Here is a 23,485-nt window from a genome sequence, read left to right as displayed (position 1 = left end):
AGTCAACCTATTTCAGATTGAAGCACCATCAATAACAGACACAAAGCGCTGGAGTAACTCCGCGGCTCAGACCTGCTGAGTTACTCCAGCACATTGTGTCTTTTTTTGTTTGGAAACCAGCATCCACTGTTCCTTGTGTTTACCATCAGCTGCCTGCAATACTGGCTGCCACTCTTCCCCAATGCAAGGTAGTTTAGAGATACTGCGTGGAAACAGGCCCTTCAGCCCACCAACTCCTCGCCGGCCAGCGATCGCCCGTTCCTCTTTGGTGCATCTCGGACTATCCTTGATCGGACTTTGCTGGCTTTACCTTGCACTAAAAGTTATTCCCTTGTCATGTATCTTGGCTCGTAAATGGCTCGATTGTAATCATGTATTGTCTTTCTGCTGACTGGTTAGCACGCAACAAAAGCTTTTCACTGTACCACGTGTCTATAAACTAAACTGAACTAAACTAGTTCTATGTTATCCCATTCCCTACACAATAGGGGCAATTTTTACAAAGGCCAATTAACCCACAAACCCACACGTCCTTGTGATATTAGTGCCAAAAAAAGCTCAAAGTCCCTCGTGCGGCCAAGACAGTTTGGAGTTCATAGTTTAGTTGGTGAGGTTTGCAGTGTTCAAGAGCCTGGTGGTTGTTGGGAAGAAGCTGCTCCTGGACCAGGAGGTGATGGTTTTCAGACCCCTGCATCTTCTTCCCAATGGCAGGAGTGAGATGAGAGTGTGGCCAGGGTGATGGTGATGGTGCTAAATGCCTGTTTGAGGCAGTGCCTTTGATAGATCCCTTCTCTAAAGATTTTGTATAAATATTAAACGTTGCGCACAGATTTTTATTGTGTACGAGACCAAATGGACCCATAGGGCCCAAACCTCTCGTGCATTGGTGCAGCACCCTCTCCTCCTCCCTCCCCCTGCCCCTCCCTCCCTCCTCCCCCCTCCCCTCCCCCTCCCTCCCTCTCCCCTCTGCCCCTCCCTCCCTCCTCCCCGTCCCCTCCTCCCTCCCACCCTCCCCCCTCCCCCAACCTCCCTCCTCCCCCCTCCCCCTCCCTCCATACTCCTCCTTCTCCTCCCCCTCCACCCTTCCCCCCCTTCCCCTCTCCCCCACTCCATCCCCCTCAACCCCTTTATCCTCCCCCCCTTCCTCCAGCCCCCTCCCTCCCTCCTCCTCCCTCCCTAGGAGATAGATTTAAACTTTAAAATGTGAATAACTTTAAAGATATAACACCGATTTCAATGAAACTTCTTCCATTAGCACCAAAGGGACGACGGTGAGTAAGGTGGGCCTAGAATTGTCAAGCTATCGTGTACCGTTTTGGCTGCAGTTCAGGAACAACAAACAAACAAACGAGAGTTTTAGTATCTAGATATTATGATGGAATAGATGCATAGAGGTAGGATGAGTGAACTAGTATTCATTCCAGGGTTTTGACACAAAGCACTGCAGGAACTCAGCAGGTCTGGCAGCATGTTTCATAACGAGAGGATTTGAGTACAGGAGTAAAGAGGTCCTTCTGCAGTTGTGCAGGGCCCTGGTGAGACCGCACCTGGAGTACTGTGTGCAGTTTTGGTCTCCTAATTTGAGGAAGGACATCCTTGCTATTGAGGCAGTGCAGCGTAGGTTCACCAGGTTAATCCCCGGGATGGCGGGACTGTCATATGAGGAAAGATTGGAAAGACTGGGCTTGTATTCACTGGAGTTTAGAAGGATGAGAGAGGATCTTATAGAGACGTATAAAATTATAAAAGGACTGGACAAGCTAGATGCAGGAAAAATGTTCCCAATGTTGGGGGAGTCCAGAACCAGGGGCTCATTTAAAACTGAGATGAGAAAAAACATTTTCACCCAGAGAGTTGTGGATTTGTGGAATTCTCTGCCACAGAGGGCAGTGGAGGCCAATTCACTGGATGAATTTAAAAGAGAGTTAGATAGAGCTCTAGGGGCTAGCGGAATCAAGGGATATGGGGAGAAGGCAGGCACGGGTTACTGATTGTGGATGATCAGCCATGATCACAATGAATGGCAGTGCTGGCTCGATGGGCCAAATGGCCTCCTCCTGCACCTGTTTTCTATGTTTCTATGTGTGGAGGGAATGGACAGGCGACGTTTCAAGTTGGGTCCCTTCTAAAGACTGACCTGAAACGTCCCCCCACATCCTGGCAACATCCTCGTAAATCATCTCTGCCCTCTTCCCAGCTTAACACCAACCTTCCTCTCGCAGGGTGACTAAAACTGAATACAACACACCAAACAAGCCTCACCAACATCTTGTACAACTGTAACTTAATGTCCCAACTTCTATACTAAATACCCTGACTGGTGAAGGCTAATGTCCTAAACGCCTTCCTGACCCGATCAACCTGTGATGCCTCTTTCAAAGAACTACTATGTACCTCTACTGCTGGATCCCTCTTCTCTACACCACTCCCCAGAGCCCTGCCTATCACCATATACGTCCTCCGCCTTGGTTTGACTTCCCAGAAATGCAACACCTTGCACGTGTCTATACACTAAAACTCTCGTTTGTTTGTTTGTTTGTTTGTTCCTGAACTACAGCCAAAACGGTACACGATAGCGCGACAATTTTAGGCCCACCTTACTCACCGTCGTCCCTTTGGTGCTAATGGAAGAAGTTTCATTGAAATCGGTGTTATATTTTTTAAGTTATTCACATTTTAAAGTTTAAACCTGTCTCCTAGGAAGGGAGGGGGGGGGAGGGAGGATAAGGGGGGTTGAGGGTGATGGAGTGGGGGGGATAGGAGGGGGGAGGAGAGAGGAGGGGGGGGGGAGGAGAGGGTGCTGCACCAATGCAGGAGAGGTTTGGGCCCAATGGGTCCACTTGGCCTAGTCTGTATTAAACTCCGATAACCATTCCTCAGTCCACTTGCCTAGCTGATCAAGATCCTGCTGTAGTTTTTTGCGAACCATCTTTACTATCCAAGATACCACCCACTTTAGTGCCATCTTTAGTTTCCTTACTGGGGGCAGGATGTTCTTCCCGTGCAGGGAATACAAACTGAACAGATTCCTTGGGCGATGGAGCAGGTATGCAAGGACGTTGTAGGAACAAGGAACAGCAGATGCTAGTTTACAAGAAGAAACACAAAGTTTCTCAGGAGTAACTCAGCGGGTCAGGCAATATCTCCGGAGAACAAGGAAGGGTGTCGTTACGGGTGGGGACCCTTCTTCAGACTGATTGTCGCGAGGGGGCCGGGGAGCTGGAAGAGAGATGGGAGTGGGAATTAGTGTAAGAAAATAACTGCAGATGCTGGTACAAATCGAAGGTATTTATTCACAAAATGCTGAGGTAACTCAGCAGGTCAGGCAGCATCTCCGGAGAGAAGGAATGGGTGACGTTTCGGGTTGCCCATTCCTTCTCTCCTGAGATGCTGCCTGACCTGCTGAGTTACTCCAGCATTTTGTGAATAAATACCTGGGAGTGGGAATTGGCCAGGTGGGCTTATATTCTCCCGTAAGGTACAGGTTGATTCGTAACATTACCTTGCACGATTGGTTAACAAAGACACAGTGCCTCTGGCTCAGAATAGGGAAATCGAGAAGCAGGGGGCAGAGGGTTCAGGTGAGGGGGGGGGGGGAAGATTTAATACAAACCTGAGGGGTAACTTTTCACACAGAGGGCGGTGGGTGTATGGAACAAGCTGCCAGAGGGGGTAGTTAAGTCTGGGACTATCCCAACGTTTAAGAAACAATTAGACAGGTACATGGATAGGACAGGTTTGGAGGGTTATGGACCAAACGCGGGCAGGTGGGACTAGTGCAGCTGGGACATTGTTGGCCGGTGTGGGCATGTTGGGCCGAAGGGCCGGTTTCCACGCTGTATCACCCAATGACTCTATGATGTATCTACCTCTGTGGATGCTGCTTGACTCACTGAGTTCTTTCGGCGTTTTCTTGCTTGTTTTACATTCCAGCATCTGCAGTCTCTTTTTGCCTTCATACTCTTGCTCCCTCGTGCAAGTTCGCTGCAGGGTCTCAACTCAAATCGTGAGTCACGATTGGGTTCAGTTCTACATTCAAGGAACTGCAGACACAAAATGCTGGAGTAATTCAACGGGTCAGGCAGCTTCTCGGGAGAGAAGGAACGGGTGACGTTTCGGGTCGAGACCCTTCTACAGACTAATGTCAGGGGAGGGGGCGGGACATAGATAGGATGTAGTCGGAGACAGGAAGACTGGTGGGAGAACTGGGAAGGGGGAGGGGATGGAGAGGGAAAGCAGGGACTACTTGAAGTTAGAGAAGTCAATGTTCATACCGCTGGGGTGTAAACTACCCAAGGGAAATATAAGGTGCTGTTCCTCCAATTTGCGCTGGGCCTCACTCTGACAAATGGAGGAGGCCCAGGACAGAAAGGTCAGATTCCTTCTCTCCCGAGATGCTGCCTGACCCGCTGAGTTACTCCGACATTTTGTGTCTACATTTGATTTAAACCAGCATCTACAGTTTTTTTTTCCTACACAAGGAACTGCAGATGCTGGTTTACAAAAAAACACACACACACACGCATGCAGTGCCGGAGCAACTCAGTGGGTCAGGCAGCATAAATGTGTAGGAAGGAACTGCAGATCCTGGTTTAAACCGAAGATAGACACAAAAAGCTGGAGTAACTCAGCGGGACAGGCAGCATCTCTGGACAAAGGAACACGTGATGTTTCGGGTCGAGACCCTTCTTCAGACTGAAAGTCGGAGGAAAGAGAACCGAAAGATATAGACGGTGATTTAGAGAGATATAGAGAACAAATGAATGAAAGATATGCAAAAAAACAACGAATATGGTCCATTGTTGGCTGTGGGGTGGATGACAGGCGGAGAAAGTCAGCAGGACGACAGTGAAACTAGTACGACGACTAGGGTAGGGGATGGCCGGAGAGAGAGGGGATCCTTGGAGAACGTGCACAGGCAACGTTTCAGGACGGGACCCTTCTCCAAACTCTTTCTCGGTGTCTCCATCCCCCCAGCTTAATCAAAGGAGGGAAGCGGTGAGACCGCAGCTGGAAACGGCAGCAGTGCAACTCCTGCGGAGACGGTGCCTTCACTAGGGAGGGGAGCGGGGGGGGGGGGGGGTAAAAGGGGGGGAAGGCAGAATGTGCCTTCCAGAATAGATTGCCCCTGCCGGCAATCATTCACCGACCGGCAGCATAGAGACGAGGATGCTTATCGCATCAGCCTGCAAGGGATGGGAACAGGCCACGGCTTCACATCGCTTTCCCCTCTGCTGCACTGTTAAAGGCTCTGTGCTTTGTTGTCATTCTAACAAATTAAATAGAAGACACCTTTTGGCATGTTCCTCCCCCCTGGGAGGCCATTAGCGCAGGAGAAGCCAGTTTTGCATGTGAGGACATTAAGTAACAGTATGGCGATGCTGCCATTAGTTAGGAAGCTGCTTAGGATTCCTGCCGCGCTCTTGAATTCCTGCCTCTGAAATAACTCTTTCCTTCCCGGAGGGGATTATCTCCTTGCCTGCCGGGTAGAGGCACGGAACAGGGCCATTACAGGCCGCCACATCACTGACTAGCGCCGGTGCAGTGGTAGAGTTGCTGCCTTACAGTGCTTGCAGCTCCAGAGCATGGAATAGTCTTCACCCTACTCTAGTTACTCAACCAGACGCAACCACATTTAAGGCAGCTCTTCTTCTCCAAGAAGCCCTTCTTGCTTAAGTCCACACTCCGCCACCTCCCGTTTAAATTCCATTTGGAATATTTTGGAGGACCAAGAACCGGGTTTGATCCCGACTAGGGGGGTGCTGTCTGTGCGGAGTTTGTACGTTCTCCCCGTGACCGGCATGGGTTTTCTCCGAGATCTTCGGTTTCCTCCCGCACTCAAAAAGATGAACAGGTTTGTAGGTTAATTGGCTTGGTTTCAATATAAATTGTACCCAGTGTGTGTAGGATAGTGTTAATGTGCGGGGATCGCTGTTCGGTGCGGACTCAGTGGGCCGAAGGACCTGTTTCCGCGCTGTATCTCTAAACTGAACTAAATAAACTAAGCTAACCTGAAAAGGTGCAGAGTGGAAAGGCCGCAGAGAAGATTTGCCAGGAGGTTGTCAGGACTCTAGGGTCTGAGCTACAGGGAAAGGTTAGGACTTTATTCCTTGGAGCGCAGGAGACTGAGGGGTGATCTTACAGAGGTGTATAAAATCATGAGCGGAATAGATAGGGTGAATCTTCTACCCAGAGTAGAGGAATCAAAGCCCAGGGGACAGAGGTTTAAAGTAGGGTTGCCAACTGTCCCATATTAGCCGAGACATCCCGTATTTTGGGGTAACTTTGTTTGTTCCGTACGGGACCGCCCTTGTCCTGTATTAGGCCCAGATGGCGTTGTAGACCTGTAGGCCCGGACAGTGTAGACCCCGACAGTGTAGGCCCAGACACTGTAGGCCCGGACAGTGTAGGCCCGGACAGTGTAGGCCCGGACAATGTAGGCCCGGACAGTGTAGGCCCGGACAGTGTAGGCCCGGACACTGTAGGCCCGGACACTGTAGGCCCGGACAGTGCAGGCCCGGACAGTGTAGGCCCGGACAGTGTAGGCCTGGACACTGTAAGCCCAGACACTGTAGTCCAGGGGCCGCTGTAGTCCCGGACAGTGTAGGCCTGGGCGTCGCCTGACGGAGGTTGCATAGCAACCCGCCTTCCGGCCCGGGCGGGCGGCCGCCATTGTTGGAGCGGGAGCACCTGGATGAGCTCACGTGGGGCGCGGGGCGGTGATGTCACCTTGTCCCTTATTTGGGAATGAGGAAGTTGGCAACCCTAGTTTAAAATGAGAGGGTCAAGATTTAACATGAACCTGAGGGGCAATGTTTTCACTCAAACGGTGGTGGATACATGGAACATGCTGCCGAAGGAGGTGTTTAAGGCAGGTACTATAACAGCATTTAAAAGACGTTTTGGACAGGTATATGGATATGAAAAGGTTTAGAGGGCAAAATAGCGCTGATAGGTTTATGTACTGTACAATGGCAGGGAGGCAGAGATTAAATAGCAACAGGGAATGGCCATTCAGCCACTCTAGCCTGCCCCACCATTTCCACAACATCATTATCCTGACCCCTACCCGTAGAACAGTACAGCACACGAACAGGCCCTTCGGCCCACAATGTCTGTGCCGAACATGATGCCAAGACCAACTCTTATCTGCCTGCACATAATCCATATCCCTCCATTCCCTGCATGTTCATGTACCGATCCAAAAGTCTCGTAAACACCACCATCGTATCTGCCTCTCCCACCACCCATGGCGGTGCGTTCCAGGCACCCACCACCCTATGTGTAAAAGACTTTTCCCGCAAATCTATATATTACTAACACTCTCATCTTGTTTGTTTGTTTGTCGCTTTGTTAGTTTGATTGTATGTACCCGAAATACCTCCAAAACAGTACACAACAGCGCAACAATTTTACGCCCACCCTACTCACCATTCGCCTGCGGTCTCGATTGATCAGGTTTTGTTCATTTTAAAAGCAATTAACTTAATAAACTTTAATAAATGCGCTCCCCCCCCCCCCCCCACCGGGAGGACCAGCGCCTGTCCCGGCGTGCCCCGCGCCTGACCTTCCTCCCATGGTGCAGCGCGGCGGCAGAGTGTCAAACAAGATGGCCGTCGCCGCCGAGCTGCCGCTGCAGGAGACGTTCCACCCAACGGGTCCACGGCTCGTTCTGGCCAACGCCATGGCCGCCCGGGCCGGGGTGAGTGGCCCCCTCTCCCCTTTCCTCTCCCCCCTCGCCCGCCCATGGCCCTGGCTAGCAACTGGTCCACGGGTTGTCAGTTGGGGGAGCGTTGCCGGTCCCGCGGGAGAGGTTTGCACCCAACGGGTCAACGCCCGGCTAGTCTCCTTTAAACTTTGGCCCCCATCACCTTAAAGCTGGGCCATCTAGTCTTTGATATGTCCCTGTCTGCTGGTTCTCAGCTCGGTGATCTGTCGATGTGTTTTGAGTGCAGTCAGTGACCGAGTCTCTGCAGCCCTCCAGGGCAGAGATTCTCCCGGGACTCCATGCCCTCTAGCTCAAGACATTCCTCCTCATGTCACCTGGATATGCAGGAATTAGATCACATGTAGGTAGGGGTGCCAACTTCCTCACCCCCAAATACGGGACAAGGTGACGTCACCCAGCCAGCGGCCACGTGCTCCCACTCCACCAATGGCGGCCGCCCGGGCCGAAAGGTGAGTTGCTATGTAACCTCCATTAGGCGAATACACTCAGCCCCGCGCCCCGAACACTCTCCGGGCCTACGGCGGCCCCCGGGCTTGCACTGTCCAGCCTACAGTGTCCGGGCCTACAGTGTCGGGGCCTACAGTGTCCGGGCCTACAGTGTCCTGGCCTACAGTGTCGGGGCCTACAGCGGCCCCTGGGCCCACAGTGTTGGGGCCTACAGCGGCCCCCAGCCCTATAGTGTCCGGGCCTACAGTGTCCGGGCCTACAGTGTCCGGGCCTACATTGTCGGGGCCTTCAGTGTCCGGGCTTACAGTGTCGGGGCCTACAGTGTCTGGGCCTACAGTGTCGGGGCTTACAGCGCCCCCCGTGCCTACAGTGTCCGGGCCTACAGTGTCCAGGCCTACAGTGTCCGGGCCTACAGTGTCCGGGCCTACAGTGTCGGGGCCTACAGTGTCCGGGCCTACAGTGTCTGGGCCTACAGCGCCCCCCCGGGGCTTAATATGGGACAAGGGCTAAACAAATTTAGCCCAAAATACGATGTCCCGGCTAAAACGGGACAGTTGGCAACAGAAGGGATGAATTCAACTCAGCACAGACATTGTGGGCTGAAAGGTCTGCCCCTGTACTGTACTGTTCTATGTTCTATTTCCACTAGCTGGAGCCCAAGCTTCTGCTAGGTGGAATTAACACACACATCACCTGGAACAGTGCAGCACACAATGTCTGTGCCAAACTCAACGCCAAGTTAAATTAATCTCCACTGCCTGCACATGATCCACAGCCCTCCATTCCCTGCATATCCATGTGCCGATCCAAAAGCCTCTCTTGCCTGTGCCCATCCAAAAGACCTATTTCCCTCCTGGGATAAATAATGTTCTATCACATCGTATCGTATCGTATCGCGACATTATGGTTCCACCTCGTGATCCCACGTACAGAACAAAAAAATACTGAATGCACACTCCTACGTAGGCTCAACCCCATCGTCAATGTGACTGCACTGCAAATGTACTTCAAAGGCCGTCAAGTACTTCAGGATATGTCGGCATGGTGGAAAAGTGATTGTCTCTCTTCATCATTAAAACACTTGTGAATGGTGGTGAAAGGTTTCTCTTTGAAACTGCACTGAAGCTGATTTGCAAACTACAAAGTGTGTGAAATAGGAGGAGGGGGGGGTAGTTTACACCCCAGCGGTATGAACATTGACTTCTCTAACTTCAAATAACCCTTGCTTTCCCACTCTCCCTTCATCCCCTCCCCCTTCCCAGTTCTCCCGCCAGTCTGACTGTCTCCGACTACATTTTGTCTCTGTGTGCTTTGTTGTTACCTTCTCCCAGCTAACAAAGATCTATTCTACATTTTCCTTGTCTTCATCCCCTTTGTCCTGTTTTCACACCGAATGCTTCCTTATCTGTGTATCTCCCTCTCCCCTGACATCAGTCTGAATATCAATAGTCAATTTATTTGTCACATACACATAAATGTGCAGTGAAATGAAACATTACCCGCAGTTCAACAATAAGACCAATAAGAATAATCAATAAAAATGCAATACAGGAATACAGAGGAATACAGAGCTTTATTTGTCATTCGGTACCGAGGTACCGAACGAAATTACACTGCAGTCACACACAAAAAAAAAAGAACACAAGACACATGACCCCAACACAAACATCCATCACAGTGACTCCAAACACCCCCTCACTGTGATGGAGGCAACAAAACTTCCACTCTCTTCCCCACGCCCACGGACAGACAGCTCGTCCCCGACCGACCCGCACAGTCCCCGCGGCCGAGCCGCACCGGGCGCTGAAAAGTCCCGCGGCCGAGCCGGGTGATTGAAGGCCCCGCGGCCGAGCCGTACCGGGTGCTGAAAAGTCCCGCGGCCGAGCCGGCGATGGAAGGCCCCGCGGCCGTACCGTGCGCTGCTAAGTCCCGTGGCCGAGCCGCGTCGGGCGATGGAAGGCCCCGCGGCCGAGCCGCACCAGCGATGTAAAGTCCCGCGGCCAAGCCGCGCCGGGCGATGGAAGGCCCCGCGGCCGTACCGTGCACTGCTAAGTCCAGCGGCCGAGCCGCACCGGGCGATGTTAGGTCCCGCGGCCGAGCCGCACCAGCGGTGTAAAGTCCAGCGGCCGAGCCGCACCGGGCGATGGAAGGCCCCGCGGGCGATGGAAGGCCCGCGGCCGAGCCGCGCCCCGCACCGTGAGGAAGAGACCTATAAAGGAAAGGTTTCCCCCCCCACCCCCCCCCCCCCACACATACACAGCCAAAAAACAAAAACAAAAACCATCCCAACACCGACACACAACAAAAAAAAGGAAAAAAGACGAACAGACTGCCAGCGAGCTGCAGCCGTCATAAACCAACACCAAACAAAAGAAACATCCATCACAGTGAGTCTCCTCCAGTCACCTCCTCACTGTGATGGAAGGCCAGAATGTCTTTTCTCTTCCCCTGCCATCTTCTCCCGCGGTCAGGCTGTTGAAGTTGCCCCGTCGGGGCGGTCGGGGTTCTCGACATTGAAGCCCCCGCCGGGCGGAGAAAATCCCGCAGCCTATTCCAGGCCGCGCCGGACGGAGAAGGGTCTCGACCCGAAACGTCACCCATTCCCTCTCTCCAGAGACGCTGCCTGACCCGCTGAGTTACTCCGGCATTTTGTGTCTACCTTCGGGGACAGGAGACCAGCAGGTCGTGGAACCTGAGGAAAACATGCTGGGAAAGGGAGAGACGTGAGCGGGACCCAGTTGGGGTTGGGGGGGGGGTTGAAGATTGCAAGGCAGAAACAGAGAGAAAAACGCAGCAGTCAAATCATGACTTTACACTTTACTTTAGAGATACTGCGCGGAAACAGCGCCCACCGAGTCCACGCCGACCTACGATCGCCCTGTACACTTGCACTATCCTACACACACGAGGGACAGTTTACACTTTTACTTAAGGACCTGTCCCACTGAGGCGATTTTTTAGGCGACTGTCACAGTCGTAGCAGGTCGCCGACAAACCAGCGACTGGATCCCCACGACAAGCTACAACAACGTACCACCTAGTCGACATCACGCTACCCACAACCGGCGACCCAATGGTCGCAAGTAGGACGTCCACCTACGACCGCACCTACGACAACCTACCACCACACAGGCGACAACCGAAGTCAACCTACGTCCACCTGTGACAAGCTACGACCCTGAAGACAGAAGACAACTGAAGACAATTCACGTTTCACCCACTTTCCCTATAAAAGGGGGTGTTCGGCAGAGTTTCCAATCATTCTGCATCATGACCATTTGAAAGTGATGCCATGAGAGACTACTCTGAAATACAATAACTTCATACATCAATTTTCCGTCAAAATGTCAAGAATTTCCTTTATTGATATTCAAACAGTTTTTTTTAAAGGTTGATAAGAACATGCCACAGTGCGAACAAAAATATTGTAATAAACTTCAGTAAATTTCAATAAACTTCAAACTTTAAAATTCAAACTTTAAACAGAATACAAGTGCAGAAACATGCAAAACCTAACATCATTTATGGACACATTACACTGATGGGTGATCAGATCAAGTCCACGCTTGGAATTCGCCGAAGTCAGCACCGGCGACAACCTACGTCACCTGGCGACACCCTACGACAGCACCTACGTCAGGAGACGTCAAGCTACGCTCATTGGCGTCAAACCAACAGTCGTCGAAAATTTTCAAGCCTTCACAAAATTCAGCGGCGACCAGAAAGACGCTGCAACTCTTTGGAGATGACTCACGACCATACAGGCGACACCCCAACGACCGTGTGGTGACAGCCTAGTCACCTGTAGTCACCTAAACAATCGCCCACGTGGGACAGGGGCTTAAAGCCAATCAACCTACAGACCTGTACGACTTTGGAGTGTGGGAGAAAACCGGAGCACCCGTAGAAAACCCACGTGGTCACAGGGAGAACGTACAAACTCTGTACAGACAGCACCCGTGGTCAGGATTGAACCCGGGTCTCTGGCGCTGTGAGGCAGCAACTCTACCGCCTCGCCATCCAAATGATTCCAGTTGCTTCCAGAATGGGAATTTCCCCCGTGTTTAAGAGGTTTTTGGACAGGTACATGGATATGCAGGGAATGGAAGGATATGGGTTATGTGCAGGCAGGTAAGAGTTGGTCTTGGCATCATGTTCGGCACAGACATTGTGGGCCGAAGGGCCTGTTCCTGTGCTGTACTGTTCTATGTTCTATGTTTGTGTGTCTGTCAATACCTCAAGCCAGAGGGAGTCTCTTTGTTTTGCTTAAGTGACTTTTGCTTTGTTGGCCTTCATCAGTCAAGGTATTGAGTACAGAGGTTGGGACGTGATGTTACAGTTGTACAAGTCGTTGGCAAGGCCAAGTTTGGAGCATTGGGTTCAGTTCTGGTCACCCTGCGAGAGGAACGATGTCATTAAGCTGAACAGAGTGCAGAGATTTACAAGGATGTTACCAGGACTCGAGTGATTGAGCTACAGGGTGAGGTTGGGCAGGCTGGGAGCCTTGGAATGCAGGGAGCTGAGGGGTGATCTTATAGAAGTGTATAAAATCATGAGGGGAATAGATAGGGTGAATGCACACTGCCCAGCCTTTTACCCAGAGAAGAGGAATCATAAACCAGGGACATAGGTTTACTGTGAGTCGGGTTGCCAACTGTCCCGTATTAGCCGGGACATCCCGTATTTTGCTGGTTTACAGAAAAAGACACAGAGTGCTGGAGTAACTGGAGACTTGGGAGTCGCTGATGGTACTTCACTGTTAATTCAGACGGAGATGAACGTTCCTCTCTCTTTCTCTCTGTCTGTCTCCCTCTCTCTCTCTCTCTCTCTCACTCTCTCTTGTGTTTTCTGCTCTCCGCCAGCCTCGTTGTTGAAGCTGTGGTACCGTGAACTGGAGGACCCACTCATCCCGCACGAGTTCTACGAGCAGTCCATCACTCACTACGAGAATCCGGAGGCTGCCATCGCCGTCGTTCACATCGCTGCCCAAACTCAACCGCCTGGTGCTCGGCTACCTCATCCGCTTCCTGCAGGTACAAGCGCCCACTCACAAACCATCCACCCGCAAACCGCCCACCGCGCACCCCGTCCACCCGCCCACTGCCCACTGCCCACCGACCCGTCCACCGCCCACTCCGCAAACCACACACCCACCGCCCACCCCCAAACCGCCCACTGCCCACCCGCAAACCGCCCACCGCCCACCCACCCGCAAACCGGGCAGGAGAATGGGGTTGGGAGGGAGAGATAGATCAGCCACGATTGAATGGCGGAGTGGACTTGATGGGCCGAATGGCCTAATTCTGCTCCGATCACTTATGAACATGAATTTATTATAAACTAGACCAAGTGGACCCGTTGGGCCCAAACCTGTCCTGCACTGGTGCAGCACCCTCTCCTCCCCCCTGTCCCTCCCCCCCCCTCCCCTCCTCTCCTCGCCCCCCCATCCTCCCTCCCTCCCTCCACCCACTCCCCCTCTCCCCTCCCCCCCACTCCATTGCCCTCAAACCCCCTTATCCTCCCTCCCTAGGAGATAGATTTAAACTTTAAAATGTGAATAACTTAAAAAATATAACACCGATTTCAATGAAACTTCTTCCATTAGCACCAAAGGGACGACGGTGAGTAAGGTGGGCCTGAAATTGTCGTGCTATCGTGCACCGTTTTAGCTGTAGTTCAGGAACAAACAAACAAACAAACGAGAGTTTTAGTGTATAGATGATATTACTGTGAGGCTTCAATGCTTAGAGCTGACATGAAGTGGGAAAAAGGGAGTAAAGGCACGTTCCTGGTCTAATTGATTGCTTTCTTCCCTCTGCTCCTGAACGCTGCCTTCCCTCAGGTGTTTGCCCAACCGGCCAACGTGTCGGTCACCAAGATGGACGGTAACAACCTCGCCATGGTCATGGCCCCCAACTGCCTGCGCTGCCAATCCAACAATCCCAGGATCATCTTCGAGAACACGCGGAAGGAAATGTCATTCCTGCGTGTGCTTATCCAGCACCTGGACACGAACTTCATGGAGGATGTACTATAGCCCGGACACGAGGCCCGGAGAGGAGAGGAGAGGAGCGAAGAGGAGGAGAGGAGAGGAGAGGAGTGGAGAGGCCATATACACAACCACGGCGATACGCCTTGTACAAACAAACAAACGTGTCTGCATTTGTTTATACCGAATTGAGGTCTTCTTGCCAGTCCCTTACTGATTGGCGTTGTCTAGATTGTTTTTAAAAAAGAGGGGGAGGGGGGGAAAAAGGAAAAAAAAAGTGATGCGTGTAAATTTTGATGCAGGTTTTGAAGCTACATTATTTATCTCCAGATCCATCTCCATCTGTGGCACAGTTTACTAATAGTTTATTTTTTAGTTTAGCATTCGTACTTGGGTTTTTAAACCACTTTATAAAGTAACTTTATTTTTATAGCGTTTAATTCTACAGGGCTAAAGCAAAACGAAAGACCCCCCTTCGTGTGGAGAGAAGGCCCCGTCATTCTGTTTCCCTCCATTGCTCTCCCCCTCTCCCCCTCTCCCCCTCTCTCCCACGCGTCTCGCTGTGGATTTTAGCCGAGAATACTCGAAGCCTTATGTCGTTTTAACCTTCGCACCTACGAGGTTCAAAATGTGGAACTTCCCTTTTGTTTTTGTTGTTTTAACACGAGTTGCTTTGCCCTGCCATACTTTCTCTCTCTCTCTGGAAATAATCGGGGTCTTCTTTCAGCCCGGCTTGTTGGGAGCGTCTAGTAAGTGCGGCGTTGCCAACAGCGAGGTGCCCGGTAGTAGTCGGCCCGTAGCCCTGCTGCTGGCTGCTGGCGGCGATGCGACGCCCAGTTTCAGGCTCTCAATGTGATGTGATCTCCTGGGAGGAGTTTGAAAGCTTCGTGGCTTTGCACAGAACATTGAGGGCGGGTGCCCAGAACGCATGCGCAAACTCTGGGACTCATCACACACGGCACAAATCCACCCGCCAACCCCCCCCCCCCCCCCCCCCCCACAACCACCGATAGTCACAAATGAATTCTACAATTGAAAAGAAACTGTTCACTTTGCGATTTCCTCCCGTTGTTTAATGAGTAGAAGCCATAACTGCGTCAGACTTTGCAACCCCCCCCATCTGGTCGCTGCCTGTCCAACAGGTGCACATGGGGGGCAGCGTGCCGGGATGTCCCGTCCAGAGGGACAATAAGCACAATTAAACGTAGAGGGGTGAGTGTTTAGTTTCAGTTTAGAGATACAGCGCAGAAACGGGCCCTTCAACCCACCGAGTCCGCGCCGACCAGCGATCCCCACGCAACAACACTATCCTACGCACGCCAGGGACGATTTACAATTGTACCCAAGCCCGTTAGCCGTTAGCCGTCTTTGGAGTGGGGGAGGAAAGCGGAGCGTCCGTCCACAGATTCACAACTCTCTGACTGAAAAAGGTTTTCCTCATCTCCGTTCTAAATGGCCTACCCCTTATTCTTAAACTGTGGCCCCTTGTTCTGGACTCCCCCAACATTGGGAACATGTTTCTTGCCTCTAACGTGTCCAATCCCTTAATAATCTTATATGTTTCGATAAGATCCCCTCTCATCCTTCTAAATTCCAGAGAAAACAAGCCCAGTCGCTCCAGTCTTTCAACATACGTCAGTCCCGCCATTCCGGGAATTAACCTGTACCGACAGCACCCACAGCCGGGATCGAACCCGGGACTCGGGCGCTGTGAGGCGGCAACTCTACCCGCTGCGCCACCGTGCCCCCTAAACCTGTGTTGTGTTTCCAGGGATGGTTCCTGGCCAGCAGAAGCTGACCACAGCTCCCCCTTGCATCAAGGGCCCAGCAGAATGGTAGATCCACCGGGACTGCCCAGCACCTGACCTACGCTGAATCGCCGCGGTTTATGAAATCCGATCTGCCCTTCCGTCTCACGCCTCCAAACTCAGCACGGGAAATGTTTCCGCAGTGGGAGGTCGTGGTCTGGGCTGCACGGTCTGCAGCAGAGGTGGAGGGAGAGTGGATCGTGGCATTCGGGAACAAGAGGTCTGGGCAGGGTTGTGGGGAGGGGAATAGATGAAGGGCACCCCCTTAAAGCCAGCACCACCTCACGGGCCGAATGGATGAAGGGCTTCCCCTTAAAGCCAGCACCACCTCACGGGCCGAATGGATGAAGGGCTTCCCCTTAAAGCCAGCACCACCTCACGGGCCGAATGGATGAAGGGCTCTGTGCGTTCTCCCTGTCTATCCCCCGCTGTAAGCTCACCCCTCAGCCTCCTGGGCACCAGGAAATAAAGTCCTAGCCTGCCTAGCCTTTCCCCGAAATATTCTCCTCACTTATACACTGCCTGCCCAACCTCCCCCTCGACTCCTGGCAGCGCCCTCGTGAGTCTTCTCTGGGCTACCTCTCGAGGTGTCTTTCCATCGTTCAGCAAGGTGACCAAACCTGGAGCACAGTATTCCTAGTGTGGCCTTGCCAGTGCCTTGTACAACTGTAACGTAATGTCACAACTTCGGCTGAAAGAACTGGGACTTGTTACATCCGACCCACTGTTGGCAACCAAGTGTGCCCATTCACTGTTCCTTCTTAAAGCACAGGCATTTGGAGAACCTTACACCCTTGGGGCATCTCCAAACACTTCTAGTTTCCACCCACTGTTCCAGTGCTGTGGGCTAGGTTTGCTGAGCTCTCAATTCTAAGTAATCTGAGTTTATTTCTTGAAGCATTCCAATCCAATCCCTTTGTTCCTGATACTGTTGCTCATCAATACATGGTTCTTTATCAGTTATCCCGTACGCCCAGGTACATTGAACCCCAGTGAACCCGTATCCCATGTTCCCTTTCTCAATCGAGACATCACGTAGGCAGCACGGTGGCGCAGCGGTAGAGTTGCCGCCTTACCGCCCAGGGACCCGGGTTCCATCCTGGCCATGGGCGCCGTCTGTACGGAATTTGTACGTTCTCCCCGTGACCTGCGTGGGTTTTCTCCGGGTGCTCCGGTTTCCTCCCACACTCCAAAGACGTACACGTTTTGTAGGTTAATTGGCTTCGGGAAAGTTGTCCCTAGTGTGTGTAGGATAGTGCTAGTGTCAGGGCGATCACTGGTCGGCGTTGACTCGGTGGGTCGAAGAACCTGTTTCTGTATCTCTAAAAGCTAACAAATCTAAAGCTGTGGGCCTGAGTTGCCACTGTGTTCTCTAGAATGCCGAGCCTAGATTTACAGCAGTATCAGCACAGAATGCAAAACCTTGCCACTCTGAAGAAGGGTCTTGACCTGAAACGTCACCTTCAGCCTGAAGAAGGGTCTCGACCCGAAACGTCACCCATTCCTTCTCACCCGAGATGCTGCCTGACCCTCTGAGTTACTCCAGTATTTTGTGTCTCCCTTAAGGCACCAATGACATGGAAATGAATCAGTCAATGCCCATTTAGAACATAGAACAGTACAGCACAAGAACAGGCCCTTCGGCCTAACATTGTCCGTGCCAAACATGCTGCCGAGACCAAACTGTGTATCTGCTTGCACATAATCCATGTCTCCCCATTCCCTGCTTATCCATGTGCCTGTTCAAACATCTCCGAGACGCCACTATCGTATCTGCCCCCACCACCACCCCTGGCAGGGCGTTCCACGAGCCCAGCGCCCTCGCTGTGAGAAGAAATGCCCGCACATCTCCTTTAAACCTTTGCTCCTCTCACCTGAGGTTTACACATGCATGCTCCAGGTGGAAATGAGGTGTCAGTGTGTGCTCATTCCACACCGTGTCTCACGCTCACACACACGCACACCCCTACACATACACACACCCCCACACAAAGTCAGGTTCTGTTTTGGATGGCTGGCGGTGTGAAACCATGAAATGTGTACGCGATCTATATTCACCGTCTCGGGTAAAGCCACCACGATTTAGACGACGTGTTCAACGCCTCAGAGGTTACTTGGAGTTTAATTATTGTGTGGTGGGAGCAACGAGCAGATTGGAAACGACTCAAAATCCGTGTTCAAAGCCGAAAGATCAAATGTTCAACACACAAACGACTTTTCTCTTTGAACCCAGAACACTGTAGCACGGGGACTGGCCCTTCGGCCCACAGTGCCTGTGCCGAACATGATGCCAACTTAAATTAATCCCCTCTGCCCGCACGTGATCCACACCCCTCCATTCCCTGCACACCCATGTGCCTATCGAAACGCCTCTTAAATGGCCTCATCGTATCTGCCTCCACCACCACCCCCTGGCAGCCTGTCCCAGGTACCCACTACCACCTTTGTAAAAAAAACATCTCCTTTAAACTTTGCCCCTCTCTCCTTAAAGCTGTGCCCCCCCCCCCAGCCTTTGACATTTCCACGCCGGCAAGAGAAGGTTCTGACTGTCAACCCTAACTCTCTGCCTCATAATTGTCTATAATTTTATCAGGTCTCTCCTTAGCCTCTGACGCTCCAGAGAAAACAGTCCCAAGTCTGTCCAACCTCTCCCTGTATCTAATACCCTCCTCCCTGTGGCTGAAACCCTCTAATCCAGGCAGCATTCTGGTGAACCACCTCTGCATCCTCTGCAAAGCCTCCACATCCTCCCTGTAATGGGGCGACCAGGACTCTGCCCACGGCCTAATCGGACTGTTTGTTATAAAGCTGCCTGATTCTTATGTGTAGGAAAGGAAACTGCAGATGCTAGTTTTTAAACCGAAGACAGACACAAAATGCTGGAGCAACTCAGCGGGTCCGGCAGCATCTCTGGAGAGAAGGAGTGGGTGACGTTTCGGGTCGAGACCCTTCTTCAGACTCAGATTCGGCTCTTGAGCCGAAACGTCACCCATTCCTTCTCCCCGGAGATGCTGACTGTCCCGCTGAGTTACTCCAGCATTCTGTGTCCATTTTTCCTGATTCTTGCGCTCAATGAAGGATGAAGGCAAGTGAGGCGAGGCGTACACCTCCTTTACCACATTGTCTGCCATTGGTGCCAGCCACAGCCTTGCCTGGAGCGCAGGGACAAAGTGGAGGCCGCCGGGCGGAGGTGCTTTGTATCCCTGCCAGGTCTAGGCGTTAGTGTCAACTCCCCAAACTCTACATGTGGCGACTTGCTGGACCCCAGACCAGAGCCTCTGCCCAGCATCTGTGGCGCTGCCAATGGGATGAATGCCCCACGAACTCTGCCCAAACCCACCCCTTTGAAGTTTCATTAAATCAACATCTTTTCACACAACTGGAAACCCGGTCAAATTGGCAGATGTGATCTTTGTTCCGTGGGGGAAGTGTGACGTTTGACGATGATGGCTCTTGAGTTGGAGGAAGGTTTAGCGGTGGCGCGGCGGGTAGAGCCGCTGCCTCACGGCGCCGGAGACCCGGGTTCGATCCCGACCTCGGCTGCTGTCTGTACGGAGTTTGCACGCTCTCCCTGTGAAAGACCCGCGTGGGTTTCCCCCCGGGTGCTCTGGTTTCTCCCCCACACTCCAAAGACGTGCGGGTTGGCAGGTTAATTGGCTTCTGTAAATTGTGCCGAGTGTGTGTGGGATAGTGAGTGTGTGTGGGATAGTGAGTGTGTGTGGGATAGAGCTTCACTCCCAGCCCACAGTGTACAGGCACCGTCCAGCTTCACTCCCAGCCCACAGTGTACAGCTTCACTCCCAGCCCACAGTGTACAGGCACCGTCCAGCTTCACTCCCAGCCCACAGTGTACAGACAGCCACCACCATCGTTCAGTCTGCAGACGCCCCAATGATTCTTTCTCAATTGTTCCACACACCCAGGTACCCCAGTCAACCCCTACCTACCCCTACCCCTTGCTCCCCTTTCTCAATCTTCACATCAACACGCGGGGATACTCTGCCCAAATCTCCACCCTCTTTGAAGTTCCAATCTGACCGGCTGGAGACCCGGGTTCCCATCCCGACCACAGGTGCTGCCTGCCTCCCTCTACAGAGTTTGCCCCTTCTCCCCGAGGCCTGCGTGGCCTTCTCTCCCCCCCCCCCCGGGCACTCCCCAGTTTCCTCGCACGCGGGATTGGTGTGTGTTAAAATGGACCAAAACAAAAAAAGGGTCAGCACGGACACGGTGGGCCGAAGGGCCTGTCTCTCGTGCTGTGCCACGCTGCCACTCTCGGCTTTCATTGTACAAAACGAGATTTTTTAATTAAAAAAAGACACAACCACAACACACAGGTTCGCCCTGTGAAGGGTTGTGAAACCACAGGGAAGCACATTGACTGCATGTAAGGGATTGGATTTTTGCTTTTCTAAAAGGAGACTTGGATTACACATGTAAACCTTTGTAAATGTTCTTGTGTTTTAATTCGCTGTAAAGTTTCTCTCCGGTTTTATATGTTGACTTTGAAGAGTTGAGATTTATTATTTATTCGGCTGGGTGACGGCTGGCATTTCCACGGGCTAAATAAGCAGGGTTGGGGAGGGGGGGTGGGCACAGGTGTAAATCCACCCCGACCCCCCTCACCCCCTCCTCACCCAGAGACGGTGGGGAGAGGGGATGTTTGTAACACAATCTCTTGTCACCCCAAACGGATAGGGGTTTCAAAGCCGTGGGCGGGTGACAGCCTGACTGTAATTATAACGCATGGAAATGCAGAGAGAGGCACCATGTTGTGTGAATAACGAATAAAACAAAGAGTTACCAAAAAATAAACCTTCCTCCTGCTGCTCTCTCTCTCTCTCTCTCTCTGCGTTACCCCACTCTCCGCCGCCGACGGGGGTAGAGTCAGCCAGGGATCAAATCAAATCACCCGGGGGGTCAAATCAGCAAAACACTCGACAAGTCGGGCAGCATCCGCGGAGAGAGGGGAAACCAAAGCCAAACCCAAACGACGCGGAGAAGGCGAGCCCTCCCTCCCGGAGAGCAGGTGCTGCTGAACAAAGCCAACACGCACACACACACACACACACAAAGTGTGACCACGGAGTTGGCACCTTCTCCCTGCGACCGCGTGGGTGAACTCCGGGCGCTCCAGTTTCATGGACGTGCGAGTCAGTAGGTTAATCGTCCCTCTGTAAATTGTACCCTCCCTAGTGTGTGGAGGGAGTGGGTGGGGAAAGTGGGACAGCGTAGAGCCGGTGTGAACGGGTGGTCGATGGCTGAGTTTACACGCTGTGTCTTTCAGGCCGAAAATGTTCCCCTTCCCCCCCCCCCCCCCCCCCCCCAACAGAGTGGGTGAGATTGTGAAACTTAGACAATAGACAATAGGTGCATGAGGAGGCCATTCGGCCCTTCGATCCAGCACCGCCAGTCTGATCTTGGCTGATTATTCTCAATCAGTACCCCGTTCCTGCCTTCTCCCCATACCCCCTGACTCCGCTATCCTTAAGAGCTCTATCTAGTTCTCTCTTGAATGCATTCAGAGAATTGGCCTCCACTGCCTTCTGAGGCAGAGAATTCCACAGATTCACAACTCTTTGACTGAAAAAGTTTTTCCTCATCTCCGTTCTAAATCATATCATATCATATCATATATATACAGCACGGAAACAGGCCTTTTCGGCCCACCAAGTCCGCGCCGCCCAGCGATCACCGCACATTAACACTATCCTAAATGGCCTACCCCTTATTCTTAAACTGTGGCCCCTTGTTCTGGACTCCCCCAACATTGGGAACATGTTTCCTGCCTCTAACGTGTCCAACCTCTTAATAATCTTATACGTTTTGATAAGATCCCCTCTCATCCTTCTAAATTCCAGTGTATACAAGCCTAGTCGCTCCAGTCTCTCAACATATGACAGTCCCGCCATTCCGGGAATTAACCTAGTAAACCTACGCTGCACGACCTCAATAGCAAGAATATCCTTCCTCAAATTTGGAGACCAAAACTGCACACAGTACTCCAGGTGCAGTCTCACTAGGGCCCTGCACAACTGAAGAAGGACCTCTTTGCTCCTATACTCAACTCCTCTTGTTATGAAGGCCAACATTCCATTGGCTTTCTTCACTGCCTGCTGTACCTGCATGCTTTCTTTCAGTGACTGATGCACTAGGACACCCAGATCTCCTTGTACGTCCCCTTTTCCTAACTTGACACCATTTATGCTTGGTCCCACGTCAGAAGAGGAGGGAGAGGCTGGAGTAACGAGCAGCAACGGAGGGGGGGGGGGGGGGGGGGAGAGACGGGGGACAGGAGACGGTGAACGCCCCTGAGGACCGGTTCTGCCATGTAGCTGGTTCCTGCACTGGGCATCCCCTGGAGAAAGCTGCGCTGGAGTGTAATGCCAACTGATCATAACATCAACCACCAGCCTTGATGCGAGTAGGAGGAGCAATTCTCATTTCCACCATTGCTGAGTTCAGAACAAACCCTGTATCCACCTATCACTCACCAGGCTTTGTCCCCCCTCCCCCTCCCCATCTCTCTCTTCCAGATTTCCCTCTACCACCACCCCCACTACAATCAGTCTGGGGAAGGGTTGCAGCCCAAGTCATTTGCCATATGTACCAAAACGGAACAATGAGGTCCTTACTTGCAACAGCACAACAGGTTTGTAAACACAGTACCTCAATAGATACCTCACAGCCCAATACTACAGCATATTGCACTGGCTCCAGGGCCTGCTGCCTCAAAGAAGAAGAATAGATAATATAATTAACAATTTAAAAAAAGGAATTTCAATAAAATCCGATGGAGTGCAAAATCAAAGCAAACCCAAAGTCCCTAATGCAATCCAGGTAGCTCAAAGTTTGTAGTTCAGTTGATGTTTAGTAGATGTTTTCAAGAGAGTTATATTTAGCTCTTAGGGCTAACGGAATCAAGGGTTATGGGGAGAAAGCAGGAACGGGTAACAGATTGTGGATGATCAGCCATGATCATATTGAATGGCGGTGCGTACAGCCTTGAAGGGCCGAATGGCCTATTCCTGCACCTATTGTCTATGTTGTGTTCAAGAGCCTGATGGGTGTTGGTAAGCAGCTGCTCCTGAACTTGGATGTTACAGTTTTCAGACCCCTCACCTTCTTCCCGATTAGTTGAACTTGGAGTCATGTTTGGCACGTGACAGACACTCTGTTACAAAGGGTCTGTTCCTGCGCTGTGCTGTTTTGTGATCTAAAGGTTAGATGGGAGAGGAACAAAAACTATTTCCATCGTTGGGGAGTTCAGAACAATTCAGCGTGGCGCGGTGGTAGAGTTGCTGCCTTATAGTGCTTGCAGCGCCAGAGACCTGGGTTCATATGTTGAAAGACTGGAGCGACTAGGCTTGTATACACTGGAATTTAGAAGGATGAGAGGGAATCTTATCGAAACATATAAGATTATTAAGGGGTTGGACACGTTAGAGGCAGGAAACATGTTCCCAATGTTAGGGGAGTCCAGAACCAGGAGCCACAGTTTGAGAATAAGGGGTA

The 23,485-nt window shown here is 51.9% G+C and overlaps 1 protein-coding gene across 1 annotated transcript in view; it reads left to right on the top strand.

Moving 5' to 3' along the window:
* arhgap39 (Rho GTPase activating protein 39) overlaps positions 1 to 20,473 on the top strand; it is a 418,854-nt gene extending 398,381 nt beyond the window's left edge. Inside the window, 3 exon segments of the mRNA XM_078426200.1 lie at positions 13,039 to 13,154; positions 13,156 to 13,209; positions 14,019 to 20,473. Coding sequence (XP_078282326.1) covers positions 13,039 to 13,154; positions 13,156 to 13,209; positions 14,019 to 14,213 — 365 coding nt within the window. The 3' untranslated portion in view covers positions 14,214 to 20,473.
* The last annotated feature ends 3,012 nt before the right edge of the window (positions 20,474 to 23,485 follow it).

This window comes from Rhinoraja longicauda, chromosome 2, assembly GCF_053455715.1.
Source record: "Rhinoraja longicauda isolate Sanriku21f chromosome 2, sRhiLon1.1, whole genome shotgun sequence".
NCBI classification, from domain to species: Eukaryota; Metazoa; Chordata; class Chondrichthyes; order Rajiformes; family Arhynchobatidae; genus Rhinoraja; species Rhinoraja longicauda.
The sequence above is the reverse complement of the archived record's forward strand: the minus strand, read 5'-3'. Positions and strand labels throughout refer to the sequence as shown.